General features: G+C 38.5%; 1 protein-coding gene across 2 annotated transcripts in view; it reads left to right on the top strand.

Annotated features, from left to right (window-relative positions):
* Positions 1-14,108, top strand: part of gnl3l (G protein nucleolar 3 like) — a 20,962-nt gene extending 6,854 nt beyond the window's left edge. For both annotated transcript variants that reach the window (XM_058373268.1, XM_058373267.1), the window contains exons 3-15: positions 2,210-2,326; positions 2,763-2,879; positions 5,070-5,153; positions 5,251-5,386; positions 5,969-6,072; positions 7,720-7,864; positions 7,970-8,057; positions 8,139-8,313; positions 12,354-12,496; positions 12,769-12,905; positions 13,007-13,152; positions 13,465-13,633; positions 13,809-14,108. In XM_058373268.1, the coding sequence (XP_058229251.1) occupies positions 2,210-2,326; positions 2,763-2,879; positions 5,070-5,153; positions 5,251-5,386; positions 5,969-6,072; positions 7,720-7,864; positions 7,970-8,057; positions 8,139-8,313; positions 12,354-12,496; positions 12,769-12,905; positions 13,007-13,152; positions 13,465-13,633; positions 13,809-13,876 (1,629 nt within the window). In that variant the 3' untranslated portion in view covers positions 13,877-14,108. The remainder of the gene's footprint in view (positions 1-2,209; positions 2,327-2,762; positions 2,880-5,069; positions 5,154-5,250; positions 5,387-5,968; positions 6,073-7,719; positions 7,865-7,969; positions 8,058-8,138; positions 8,314-12,353; positions 12,497-12,768; positions 12,906-13,006; positions 13,153-13,464; positions 13,634-13,808) is intronic.

Here is a 14,108-nt window from a genome sequence, read left to right as displayed (position 1 = left end):
TCCTGAGAGCGACCCATTCTTTCACAAATGTTTGTAAAAACAGTCTGCATGCCTAGGTGCTTGATTCTATACACTTGTGGCCATGGAAGCGATTGGAACACCTGATTCTGATTATTTGGATGGGCGAGCGAATACTTTTGGCAATAGTGTGTGTGTGTGTGTGTGTGTGTATAAATATATATTATATATAATATATATTAATATATATATATATATATATATATATATATATATATATATAAAATTATACACACCCCTTTACCTTGGTATGCGTAGGTAAGTCATGTTCTACAACTGATGATCATCAGTCAAATAAGACCTGAGCCAGGTGAGGGCTGTTCCTTTAATTCCAACATTTTCTTTCTTGTAATTGATCATAATCATCTTGGTGGTAAAAGCTGTAAAAAGGTCAAGTAAGACCAGAGGCCAGTAGTAGGTCATTTACCATTATTTACATTTTTATGATTATGCCTAAATCCTGACTAATATATTTCATGAATGTATAGTAATTATGTACAGGATTAACAATCAAATTGTCTGGCTTTAAAGTAAGTCTACAGTTGCCTAGAGTTCAAATAATTTTACGGAAGTTCTCTAAGGGACTTCACAGCACCCTCACTGACCGCAAGCTCAGGGCCTTTTAGAATTAATGCCTCACTCTGCAGTCTTGGACTTCCTCACAGGCAGACCCCAGGTAGTGGGACTGGGTCAGTTCGTGCCCAGTACAATCACCCTGAACACTGCAGCACCACAAAGTTTGTGTTTTGAGTCCCCTGTGCTACCCTATCTACCACGACCGCTTCACTTCTGTTGAGTTTGCTGGCAATACAGTGATTATGGGCCTCATCTCAAACAAAGGTGAGGCTGCATACCTTCACAAGGTGGAGAAATTCAGCTTGGTGCCAGGCCAACAATCTCTCCCTGAATTTCAATGATTGAAATGAAATGATTGTGGACTTCAGGAAGAGACAGGAGTGAAACTACACTCCACTCATGATTGGCAGCAACTCTGTGGAGTGTGAGAGTAACTTCAGGTACCTTGGAGTACACATCTCCAAACTTGGGTGAAGAGATCCAGACATTGAATAATTGTACCATAAGATTCCTGAGGAAATTTTAGATCTCCCCAGTGATCCTGAGAACTTTCTATTCTGGTATTATAAAAGATCTTCTGACTGTTCATCTTGGTGTGGTATGGTAGCTGCACTATCCAGTACTGCAAAGCCCTGCAGAGTGTCGTGCACCTAGCTAATGCTAATTATACTCACTTAGTAGGTGTTGAAGGTGTGTATTGACTTTTGAATTACTATTCTTAATTACATTTTCTCATTTTTCAATAATAGCTGATCTTGTTTGTCTTTGTGGCAGTACTTGGTTTGAATGGTTTTTGCTCCCATGCCGTAAGATGCTGCTGAAATCAGGTGTTTGTCATTTATTGTGTTTACAGTTTTGCCATTTTATTCATTTGCAAAGTTGTGGCATCTAGATGAAGATGCATTAAAAGATTGGAGTTATCAAATGGTTGCATATGTATATTAATTTTGGCTGCCATTGTACGTTGCTGTGCTTGAAAAATCCAAACACACAATGAATCAAAATATTTCATGCATTTATAATGTGGACTCGCATCAGGAAAAGGCAACACAAACACCCAGGTACAAAATATTTATATAATAACAATATTTAATATCCACTATTATCTAAAGGAAAATACAGAGAACATTTGTATTTAATTCTAGTTTAATTTCATTGCATTAACTACCTAGTTAACTAGTAGGTCATCCAAATAATATTTATTTATGTGAAGACTGCATGGCAAAAATGTGTGTAAAGCCCATGGCTGTACAGGAGGTAAAAAAAAAAAGGTGGGGGGAAAAAACCCCTGCAAATCTTTTTTTTTTTTAAATTTAATGTTTTCAACTTTTGATAGAGTAAACAGTGTTTAACATGCTGTATTGCAGGTGAAGCCAAATTACGTTTTATGTTGCCTGTAATGCTTTGCTGGTTGAAAAGGTGTAGTACATGAAAGCGGAACAGGGTAATGTGCTCTGGTTCTTAGTAAAACCCAAATTGTGTTATGTGCCATAGAGCAGTTGGAAGAATGCAAGTAATATGTTTATTGCTGTGTGTGTAAGCATAATCAGGTGCAATCGGTTCCTGACATTGAAAATAGGAACAATTACACGTGTAATTGTTTTTCTCTGTACAGACCAAAGCCTTTGAACACCAGACAAACCCAAGAGGAGGAAGAAAATGTACTGAATTGCCTAATGTTCTCAACTTCAAAGAACACAATCAGAAACAAGCTGAACTTCGAAAAAAGAGGGTGAGGTTTTTATATATAGTTTTATCTATTTCAGAAACTCAGGGTTTACCTTTGGGTTTTTTTGTTTGTTTTTTTTAAAAAGTAAAAAAAGAAATCAACATAGTTTTTAATATGGAAAATATGAAAAAGAAATATGGAAAATGACAATTTAAAAATTTTCAAAAGACTGCTCTTTGGCATATGTTTCGAGTATCATGTTGTACCTGCAAACTTGGATGTTAGATTCTGGTACTCCAGCACATAATGCTAAAGGTTAGCAGGTCTGAAAATGTAATCAGCGTAAATATCACTATATATTGAAGCAGTGTGTGTGTGTGTAGGGACAATAAAATTGCACAAGCACAGTATCCAAGCTTGAATTACAGGTGTATTTAAAATTTGGTGAGAAATGTAAAACCACAGCAGAGTCTATAATGATTGTGTTCTGGTGTATCAGCTGGAGGAGCAGCGCCAGAGGCAGCAGCTGTTGAGGGATGGTGAGCTGATGAAGAGGAGGAATCTTGATGTATTCCAAAAAGACATTCAGGAGCGACAGCAAGCGTTTGAACAAAGGGTTGGTGGCTATCCAGATGTACAGTAAAAGAGCTATACTCATGACATTTTTACCTTGTGGCCTTATTGTAAATTTTATTTAGTGGTTATAAATTGATTGTTTATTTAGTTCTTAATAAAGAGGAGACTCTATTGTACACAAAGGTGGCACTGACATGGCATTTGCAAGGTCTCTGTCTGAATGGGGATGCTTAGAACCATGCTGGTTGGCCATCTGTCCCACACTGGTACCTGCTGATGCTGCCTCTTCCTCAGCCCTTTCACTACTTCACTGACTGGAATTGAGAAAAAGCTTGGCTTTACTGTGAGTCCCACTTGTCTGAAGGATCTCAGGAAAGCTTTCAGATAATGTAATTGCTAGTCCCCAGTAGGTTTGACCCAAGAGGTGTGAGAAAAGGCATTTTTTTCCCCCAAGTGTTCAGGAGATCTCCTAATACTACTTGGTTAAGTCCAGTATTGAAGAATAAATGTGAGCCATGTCTAACTGAGCAATCAATGTGGGGCATTGGGTATGTGTCGAATTAAGACACTGTTGACTGTGTGTACACACAAAAAAGACACATTTGGCAGACAATGTTTTGTAAATTTGAGAATTCATTTTATTGCAACCCTCAGGATTTACATCATTAAGATTAGTTGAAACCAATAAAGATTGGTGAACCCTGAAGCAGCCATGCAAAGCAAAAGCAAACACACTATGCGTCATTATGTTTATGTTTTGGCTCAACAACAGATCTTTTCTTTCTCTCTACTTTGTCCTTTCCATCACTTTGGTTGAGATTAATCTTAATTCTGAACCTTTTATGACCTTTTACCTCTTTCTTCATGAGTTCCGTTTCTGGAATTGTCTGGTTATACACCAGTGGTTCTTCCATGCCTTGGACATTCCAAGTTGTTGTTCTGGCAATAGTGCTGAGGCTCTGATTTTCCTTTTCAGCCTCAGTCTTCAAAATGCTTTTCTCAAAATGTATTACTTTTCTTCCCATAAACAGTGCACTGGTATGTTTGGGTTTATTCTTTTTAACAAGAAATGCAATCTTTAGTCAAAAACCAAAGGGACTCAAAGAGTAGATATTCAGAGCTATTCATTGTCTAAGAGGACACACCTGTATTGATATAATGTAACATGTTTCAATAATTTTGGTCACATAGAAGAAATAAGTGGGTTCTAACAAGGTATCTTGGTGCCAAGTTAATACACCTAGATCTAAAAGCTGAAGTTCTGATCCATCATCTCCTAGTACACCTTAGAAGGCACTGTCAATGAAGTATTTGAGTTTTATTACGTTCTAGACAAATATGTCCCATAATAATATTTGAATTTTATTATGTCCTAGGATTATAATAAGCCATATGGGAATATTTCCTCATATTTCCCTTTGGCTTTTTGGACTAATTGATATCACATGTTTTTGACCCTGGAATTGTATTAGTATGATGGTAATATTCCTAAATATACTCATGGACGTGCCTAATCTTCTCCAGTAATGCATTTCCCAGTGCCTCACCTTGGATAAGGCTTTGTTGGATATGAGGTTTGGTTACAAGCAGATTCCTCCAGTGTGAGTATTCCCTTGGATACTCACTGGTATGTGGTATTTTCCTGTTGGATTGGACGAGGCACACGTGCCAACCTGCCTGAGCTTTGCCCCAATTCTGGTAGGCACAAGATATGTCAAGAGGTCATCTTGGCTAGCGCCTTAGGCTGCATTGTGGAAGTGTACACCTGTGTATGTGGTGTATTGCTGCAGTCAGTTTTTAGCCTGCTCTTGGTGGTATTGGGTTTGTGGAGGCTGAGGAGGACAATGATTTTGCAGAAAGGTTTCCATGACAGAGTCCTGTCTCCTCCAGAGGTTTTGGCACCACTAATAGAATGCAGCACATGTATGACTAGGAAGCCTCATGAGGTACACTTATTTTCACTGGTGCTTTTCAGTGTGCTTTCCAGAATCTTAAGAAAAAGAAATGCAGTCCAAATATCATTCACTCACAACTTTCACCTGAAGTTCAAAGTAAAGTTCATATGGGGCCCAAGCTCACACTGTGTTTGAGAGGTGTGTTAGCTCCACCAGCTGTTTCCCAGTGGATACTAAGAGCACAAAAGACACACATGGTGGTGGTAATAAGAAGCAATAAGAAGCCACATCTAGTCTTTTAAAAATTAATTATTTAATATATTGTTTGTGTGCAGGAAATAGAAATGAAAAATCTGGAGAAACATGTCAGTTTTGAAAATGAAAATTCAAGAAAGATGTATTACAGAGAATTTAAAAAAGTAAGTTCTTATACTTTTTCTTTAGATGTATAATTACAATCTGTTTTTGGTTTTTTTGTTTGTGTGTTCAGTAATGCACTTGTCCATGTTCAACCAGGTGATTCAAGTCTCTGATGTTATTTTGGAGGTTTTGGATGCTAGAGATCCATTAGGATGTCGCTGTCCTCAGGTTGAGCAAGCTGTTGTCCAGAGTGGAACCAATAAGAAAATTATTCTTGTTCTGAATAAAATTGGTAAGTGGAAACAAGAAAAGCAAAGTTACTGAATGTCCAGTTGATACAAGTTTGTGTCAAACCACAAGGATGAATCAAAGCTGAAGCATGTTGTATTAAGCTGTTGCATAGTCACCTTCAAAAATACTGGAACAGCAAGGGTTTTTTCAAGGGTAATTTGGGTTTGAGCTCAAAATCTAAATATGTAATTAAAAAAAAAATTGTTCAATGGCTCAGATTTTCCCTCTTCCCAGCTTCAAAATAGATTGCTTTTCCTTCTATAGACAGCTCTCTGGTTGTTGGGTTTTCCTTTTTAACAGTTGCAGTCTTCACAGGCAGAAACAAGGGCCCAGTGTGTAGACACTGAACTATTTAAGCAATCTAACAGGACACACCTGGGCAACAAAACCACAGTTAAATAGATGGGTTCAAACAAGGTACCAGGTTTCAAGTTTAACACATTTCAATGTAAATCACAGGAAATAAAAGCTGATATCACGATCTGATATCTAATCTTATAACTCGAATGTTGAATTGGCCTTGCTGTTCCAATACTTTCAGTGGGGTCTGTATATTCCAACAAAAGTTTTTGTCATCTATAAGATCTAGTCCCCAAGGACATTGTGGAAAAGTGGATTAAGTATCTTCGCAATGAGTTTCCAACAGTGGCCTTCAAATCTTCCACCCAGCAGCAGAACAAGAATTTGGTGAGATCCCTTTTGTAATTTTTTGTTAAAAACAATGACTGTATGTATGAGTGGACAACATGGTGCTATTTAGTCCCTTTGTGCATTTTTGAAGCTTGCATCCACAGAAGATCGGGTAGGTAGCAAGGTCAGTCTTTCACATGCCCATCTTAGAAGATGGATGCTTTGTGCACATCTAAGATTCTTTGCCTAAAGTGCAATTTTAAATGACACATTGGCTAACTCAAAGTTCTGAGTGCTGTAAAGTGCTAAATGTTTTATACATAGAAGTTGCAGGCATATTGATTTTTTTTTTTTTTTTTTTTTTTTTTGGAAAAAAATTGATGCAGAAAAACTTTTAGCACTAAGTCATAGTTGGAAAGTACATGGTAGCTCAGTCAAGCATCCATAACTTTAATCAATGTAATATAAATATTATAATGGCAGGCCTGCTAACCAAGTGAACAAACCACTTGTAACTCACATGACATCAACCTGGGTGCAGATAGCTGCACAGCTCTAGTCAAGTCTTTACCTATGTTCCTGTTGCTGTGAGTTGCTACACTGGTTGAGAAAATCAGGATAAACCAGACCCCACCTACACCATTGACTCCTTATTTGAGCCTAACCTACAGCCATGAGGAGTTTACCAAGGATCTGGTGCTAGGGCTCTTCAACACCACAGGAACTGCTAATCCTCTGCCAATTGAGCATGACAAGATGGTGGGGGAACTGGTCCCAGATCATTGCTCTTTCCTCATGGGGGAGCCCCAGTTGGCATACTACACCCTCCTACTAGGGGATTCAGCTGACTTTGACGTCCCCCAGGAGAGCATAAAACCTCCTGGTGGTCCTCTGTTCCAAAGTCAACCTGCATCTAGCTGCCTTACACCTGCTAGGCACCTATCTGGGGCCCGCAAAACCCTGGAAAAGGCATGTATCCACTAGGTAGGTACAGAAGTGGATATGCAAAACTGCCATCAGCCCCCAGGAGCTACACCTGCCACAATATTTTCCACTCTCATCCTTACTTGGACCTTTACAAAATATACACACTATTGCACCATTTTATTCTCTAAGGTACCAAGCAAAGATGCACTTGGCATTTATACTCAACACAAACTAGGGGAAAATGACTATTGACTTTCATTTTGCTCTGACCCCTGCAGCAAGGTATGTACTCTTATATACAGTTATTTTTGTTAGTAAAGTTTGTTTAAAAATGCATGACTGGCTAAATGTTATAGATATAATAATTATAGAAGATATAATATATAAAATATAATATAGAAGAATCTGTTTTTCTGATGGACATTAATTGGACATTTATGTAGCTGCTTATCTACTTTGTACTGGGCCATTACATTTATTAATGTTCATTTACTATGCATAATATTAGTACATTGATGCATCAAAATGAGAACCATGCCAGGAAAAACAGCAAAGAATTGAGTCTGATATAATAGTAGAACAATATATGGCTTTGACCAGAGCCTTCAAGAGCTCCAGGTGCATGTTATAAGTCTCATCTGTTATGGTTGAACCCATAAATGGTTGAACCTGTTACAACCTCCACCCATGTATACGGTCATTGGCTAAAAAAATTTCTTGTTGCTTGAACTGATTTGAGGTTACAGACCAACTAAAGATTATTTGCTTTGTGTATAGAAACGTAGCCATGTACCTGTAAGCCAGGCCACTCAGGAACTCCTGGGCAGCAGTGCATGTGTGGGGGCTGACTGTCTTATGAAGCTGCTCAGCAACTATTGTCGCATCCAAGACATTAAGACAACAATAACTGTAGGAGTGGTTGGTGAGTGCCTTATATTACCTGAGTAAGACTGGGTATAATACTGGGTAAAATTATATTAGTGACTTTTTTTTTTTTTGTTTGTTTGTTTTTTATAAATTGTTCTAGGATTTCCAAATGTTGGAAAGAGTAGTTTGATTAACAGTTTGAAGAGGGCACGGGCTTGCACTGTAGGAGCTACCCCTGGTGTAACAAAGTAAGTACATTTCTTGACTTATTGTGCTCTTTTAAATGTGGTGGTTTCTTCCTTGATTTTGTCTTAGCATAACTTTTCCAGGTGCTTACAAGAGGTGCATATAGACAAACACATCAAGATTTTGGACTGTCCTGGCATTGTCATGACCTCAACCAATGATGCTGGTGTTATTCTTCGGAACTGTGTGAAAATTGAACAGTTAGTTGACCCAGTCCCAGCAGTTGAAATAATTTTACGACGCTGCAGTAAAAAACAGGTGAGTAATTTTCATGCTAGATTGATTTTGTTCTGACTCAAATTTTAGATTGCTATTAAACTTTCATTTTGGAACTTAAACTGGCATAAGATTCTGAGACTACATTGAAGTTCTGGGATTTGTTTCAAGTAAAATTAAAAATGAGATTCTACACTATTTCTGACTATTTCACGATTCCTAATCCCGTCTGCTGACCCTTGTGTTCCAATGCCACTCCAAATGATTTGCTTTAAAATGGATAAGTTTTTGTATCCCCCCCCCCCCCTTTTTTTTAGGGGCAGCATGGTGGCTTAGTGGTTAGCATTGTTGCCTCACAGCAAGAAGGTCCTGGGTTCGAATCCCAGGCTCAAACAGATAAGGGGCCTTTATGTGTGGAGTTTGCATGTTTTCCCTGTGCTTGTGTGGGTTTACTCCGGGCATTCCAGGTTCCTCCCACAGTCCAAAAAAGATGTACATTAGGTTGATTGGTAATTCTAAATTGCCCATAGGAGTGTGGTTGTCTGTCTATATGTGGCCCTGTGATGGACTGGCGACCTGGCTAGGGTGTGCCCCTTCCTTTTGCCCAATGTGTGCTAGGATAGGCTCCAGCAGATCCCTGTGACCCTAATTAGGAATAAAGCAGGTGTAGAAAATGAATGAATGGATTATTTTTAACACAAACTTGTGGAGTCCCTGTCTCAAGTGCATACAGTCGTTAAAGCTAAAAGTGGACCAGTGTTCTGAGCCCCCTGTTAGATTTTGCTGTATTTGGCTGAGCAGTGGTTTGGGTGGCTCGCCATTTGTATTAGATTTCTCTAATACATAAAATAAGTAAGCTTGGCCAGAGTTCTTGTCGGGAGAAGAATTTATTGAAGGTAGCAGTGTAGCGGGTCTTCGACAGTGATGTTAGCTGGTCGGTCTCCAGAGTATCTTAACCCAAAGGTACTGTCTGTGTGATCAAACTTATACTTGGTAACAAAAGGTCTTCAAACAGTAGACAGATACCATTAGGACCTCCTACTGGAGGCATTACAAAGGACAAGATGGAAGGGCCACCAGTTGCTTGCTTGAGCCATTTGGTTCACACCTTTTACATATACATATGCTAATTACAGGTGGGGCACAGGCACAATGTAATGTCAGACCTTGATTAAACATGTAAGAACTAGATACAAAATCCTTCACCCCAGCTGTAATCACTGTATACCTACGACTGTGGCTGCTTCCAACTACACCACCGTTCTCAAGTTTGCTGATAACACTGCTGTGATCTTGTGGTTGGCCTACCTAAAGGATATTAAAAACCTGGAGTTATGGTGCCTGGATAACAATCTCCTGAACATCAACACAAGAGTTGAGAGTGGACTTAAGCACAAAGCAGAAGAGGAACTACCAACCACTAATGATCAACAGGACACTTTTCAGTACATAGGCATTCATATCAGTTTTAGGTGTCTCAATGTCAATAGGAACTTTCATGTTCATCGCCCACAAAAGTCCAGGGGGGAAAAAAAATTTGTCACCATTATCAATATCAGTTGTCTGTGGGATGCCATACCTTGGGATAATTTCCCTATAGCAAGGATTTTGACAACTATGGTCATTAAGACTGAAACAACGAATTGATTAAATCGATGATAATCGATAATGAAAATCGTTGTCAACGAATGACACTTCAGATAAGTGTGCGACCCAAGTCCTCTAAGGCATGGGAGCATTTCATATTAAATTCCTGGCCAAATGTAACTTGCAAACTTTGCAAAGTGGAGCTTCAGTGTCACAGAAACACGACAATGATGAACAAGCGCACAAACCAGAAGCATGCAGGAATCCCAGATGAAGGTGAAACTTCAGGACGATAAGTTTAATGCAGATTTGTCGTGCCATATTTGTGTGCTTTATGCGTTGGTCATTCACACAGAACGTGTTTTATTTCTAATTCCTTTTACAATTATTTTTCAATGAATGCGATATACTGATGTGACCGTTGCTCGCACATCTTTTGCAGCCCCTCGTGCGTCTCATGTTCAAATGATTTCAACTTTTCCAAGCAGCGCAGCTCAGTCACTCTCAGAACACTGGACCAATTAGAACGCCCCAGGCAAGTGTTGCAAGCTTCGTATACAGTATCAGGTTGTCATGGCAACTTCATGGCACATCCTGAGACCTTGGCGTTCTGTACTTCGCTTTTTAAAACCATTCCTAAACGCCGAGTCTTGTAGTTGTAAACACAAACATACCTTCTGTGTAAATGCTGTGTAAATGCTTTACCTGCAGGCTTAGTGTCCGGTGTTTATTATGTAAAAAGCACTGCGTTACTCATCATTCACAAAGATGATACAGTGGTAATAGTTGTAGTGCAAGATCGTTAAGTACTGTCCAATTAAAAGATTTTGATCAAAATAAACAAACAATATTTGTTTTTAATATTTAATCAATATATCAATGAATCATAACTTGGTAGTCTAGTAGTTTTGCTGCTTTAAGAAACACAGTTTAAAGTTTTAAAAGGTCAAGTTTTCTGCTTAAAAGCTGGAAAAAACATTGTGGTACTGTAAAGATTTAGTTTTTCATTCATATTTGTAACACCCAATGTGTAAATTTAATTTAAAATAAAAAGGTATTTAAAAATGTGCTGTTTTTTATCCGATTCATCGGTTAATCGAAAAAATAATTGCCAGATTACTCGATTATGAAAATCCCTGTTAGTTACAGCCCTCATGGTCATGTTTTGGGAATTTGTCAACAATTACCAGCATACCAGTTCTGATACTGTGAATGGCCTCCCTCTGCGACCTTAGGCACCCTGTAAAAATTGAGCATACAGAAATGGTAAAACGGACCATGTAAGAGGGTGATACGACCCCAACAGAAATGGAATTATACCATCAGATGAAAAAGTGGATGTGACTGCACTACCTTCTCAGCATCTGAGACGAGCAGACAAGAGGTGTCTACAGCCTGTAAAAATGGGGCATACATTGTACCACAAGGTCTTGGCCAAAGCAATTTGTACAAATATCCCACTGGACAATAACCAAAATTGTGGTCTTAGACAAAGACCCCTACTGCCTCAGTGAATTATAAAGACTAACTGTAATCTGGGAGAACTAGTGCTGGAGTAGGGACTGTTCTGGGTAGCAAAATATCCATACCAGACTGGCAGTTGGAAAGAGGACAGATACACCACTGAGGAAAATGCAGCAGGGGAATCGATGTACCTATGAGTAAGTCCTCTCCAGGTGTACACCGTTGCCTAAAAATAAAAAGCAAAGTAGTGCTATGTCTATCTGCTCATCAGGACATAAACTGCACTGCAGAGATCAACAGTAAAATGTATGTTCATGTGGAGTACACTTCCTTGTTTGTGCCCATCCACAGCTGGCCTCACAGTCACAACTCCTGGGTCAGCGTTCTACTCTGATGTGCACATGCCTTTGAGAGGTGGTGGATCAAATTGAGGATGGATCTTTTGGTCATTACAGTACCATTACTGGACATTTTGGTTTGGTCAATGACAATCTATATCAAAGATATAAGATGTATTGATACCACAATATCAACACCTAGATATGCTATGTTTGTCATGCTGTGACCATGACAAAGCAAAAACGTACAGTTTTAAACTCCAAATAAGAAACTTAAATTGGATAAACTAATCGGTCAAGCTAGGGAATTCTAACATCTCAGTGATTCAAAAGTGAGTTGAAAAGGGTGACTCGAGGCTTGTTCAACAAAAAATATATTTCCTGCAGTAAACCCGGACTTTTCTACCATCCTTGCTGCGGTCTATGGCCTAACTGTTCTACATCCAGGCTGTAAACATTGAGTTTACATGTTAGTTTGTTGGCCTCAGTCATATAAGATGACCAGTCTTCCTCCTGGAGGCTTTAATATCAAGCCTAAGGTTTCTGCATCTGTCCCTGCAGCCAGTTTGCCTGCTCCTTTCTCAAGCTACAGTGCCATAGTTTTAAACACAGATATAAGTGCAGTTAAACCCAAAATGCTGGTCTTGTGTGATAGGGAGATTATTTTAGAAATTGTTGGTGTCTGCTTTCTAGATCATGGAGCACTTTGGTGTTCCGGACTTTCACACAACTCTCGACTTTCTGGCACTGCTTGCCCATCGTCAGGGCAAGCTGAAAAAAGGCGGAATGCCTGACAGTGACCAAGCCGCCAAGAGTGTTCTCATGGATTGGACAGGGTAAGTTTTGAATTAATAAGCTATTTAATAGTTTCAAGTGGGGTAACTTGTATAAGTTCTTTAACAAACTAATTTAAAAAGTTAGACACCTACTAGCATAAACTGTGCCTCAGAGGCTAGCAACAATTGTGAAACTGAATTCATGTGACCAGATTTGTTGCTAGAGGACTGAATATTGTTGTACGTGTTAGGTCATTTAATTAAACTCTGTTGTAAAAAAAAAAAAAAATAGTTTATTAGCAATTTATTTAATCATGTACATTTGTGTACAGAGGACGGATCAACTACTTCACACATCCTCCAGAAACACACACACTACCGATGCATGTCAGCGCTCAGATTTTAACTGAAATGAGCAAGGAGTTTGACTGGGATGAGCTGGAGAAGGGCAACCAGGAGACTTTAGCTGGTAAAGAATCGATAAGTAGCACAAAGCAGCAAATTATATCACAGGAATTCTGCCATTCTTGGTTTAGCCCTCTAATAAACATTTACTTGAATGTGTTTTAGAATGTAACTCAGGAAATGCTGAGATGGCCTTGTGCATGACCACGTCAGGAATGACTGAAATCAGCCATGAAGTGGCACCAGAAGTAGAATCCTTAGACATGGATACCCAACACGCTTCTAAATGTGTGGATGCAGATGACCCAGAGGTGCATTATTTTTAAACAAAACAGCTGCCATATTTCAAATAGATTAAATGTATAAATGATGTAGCCTGTCTAGAATCATTTCAGTGCTTATTAATATCTCTTACTATGAACTACTGATTAAAATAAGCGTATTTGAACCAACTCTGGCTTATGCACCATGCAGTTTATAGTAGTAATTGATCCCTGACAAATTAGTAAAAATTTATTTTAAGTTTTTTTATTTTAAATTTTTGTTTAAAGTAATTTACTTCTATTTTTCTGGACTTTTTTCATATTTGAAAATGTCTTATTTATTTTTCCTCTATTTTTAAGTTTGGACCTATGACTGTAGATCTGAAAGCAGGAAGAATTAAATCTGGTGCAGTGGTTGATTCAACTCCCAACCCTGTGGATTTGGATATCCTGGCTATTGACCCACTTCACCAAGGCCAGGCACTTCTTGCTGCTAACAAGAAAAGAAAGAGGCAACAAAAAAGAGCAGGTATTTCTTCTTTCAGCCAGTTATAAGCCATGTACAAAAACTCATTTGTCATGCATCTGGCAGAAAATTGGTGTATAGTATGAATTAATGATTTTGTCATGTCAATTAGCACTGAATCAAAACATTGTTATTGTAAGCACTTGATGTGTATTTTTTTTCTCTGATTTTTCCATAGATAAACTTGCCACTAAACTCTCAGATTCTCTCACGTCAGCCATGAATTTTGCCTTTCTGGAAAGCTGAAATTTATAAACAAAGAACTCGATGCCAACAGAATAAACAGGAATGCCTCTGTTGCCAACAAGTCTAGTCCTTCTTTATTTGCATGCCTCATATTCCATTAACATACTTCAAGCAGGAAAAAGCTATTGAAAACTTTCAGACATTTGGCCTTGCTGTGATAGTGACCCTGTTTGGCTCAATTCCAAAATTTAACCAGTTTACTTTAATAATAAATTTATATTCATATATCCTA

Source organism: Hemibagrus wyckioides, linkage group LG21 (assembly GCF_019097595.1).
Source record: "Hemibagrus wyckioides isolate EC202008001 linkage group LG21, SWU_Hwy_1.0, whole genome shotgun sequence".
NCBI classification, from domain to species: Eukaryota; Metazoa; Chordata; class Actinopteri; order Siluriformes; family Bagridae; genus Hemibagrus; species Hemibagrus wyckioides.
The sequence above is the reverse complement of the archived record's forward strand: the minus strand, read 5'-3'. Positions and strand labels throughout refer to the sequence as shown.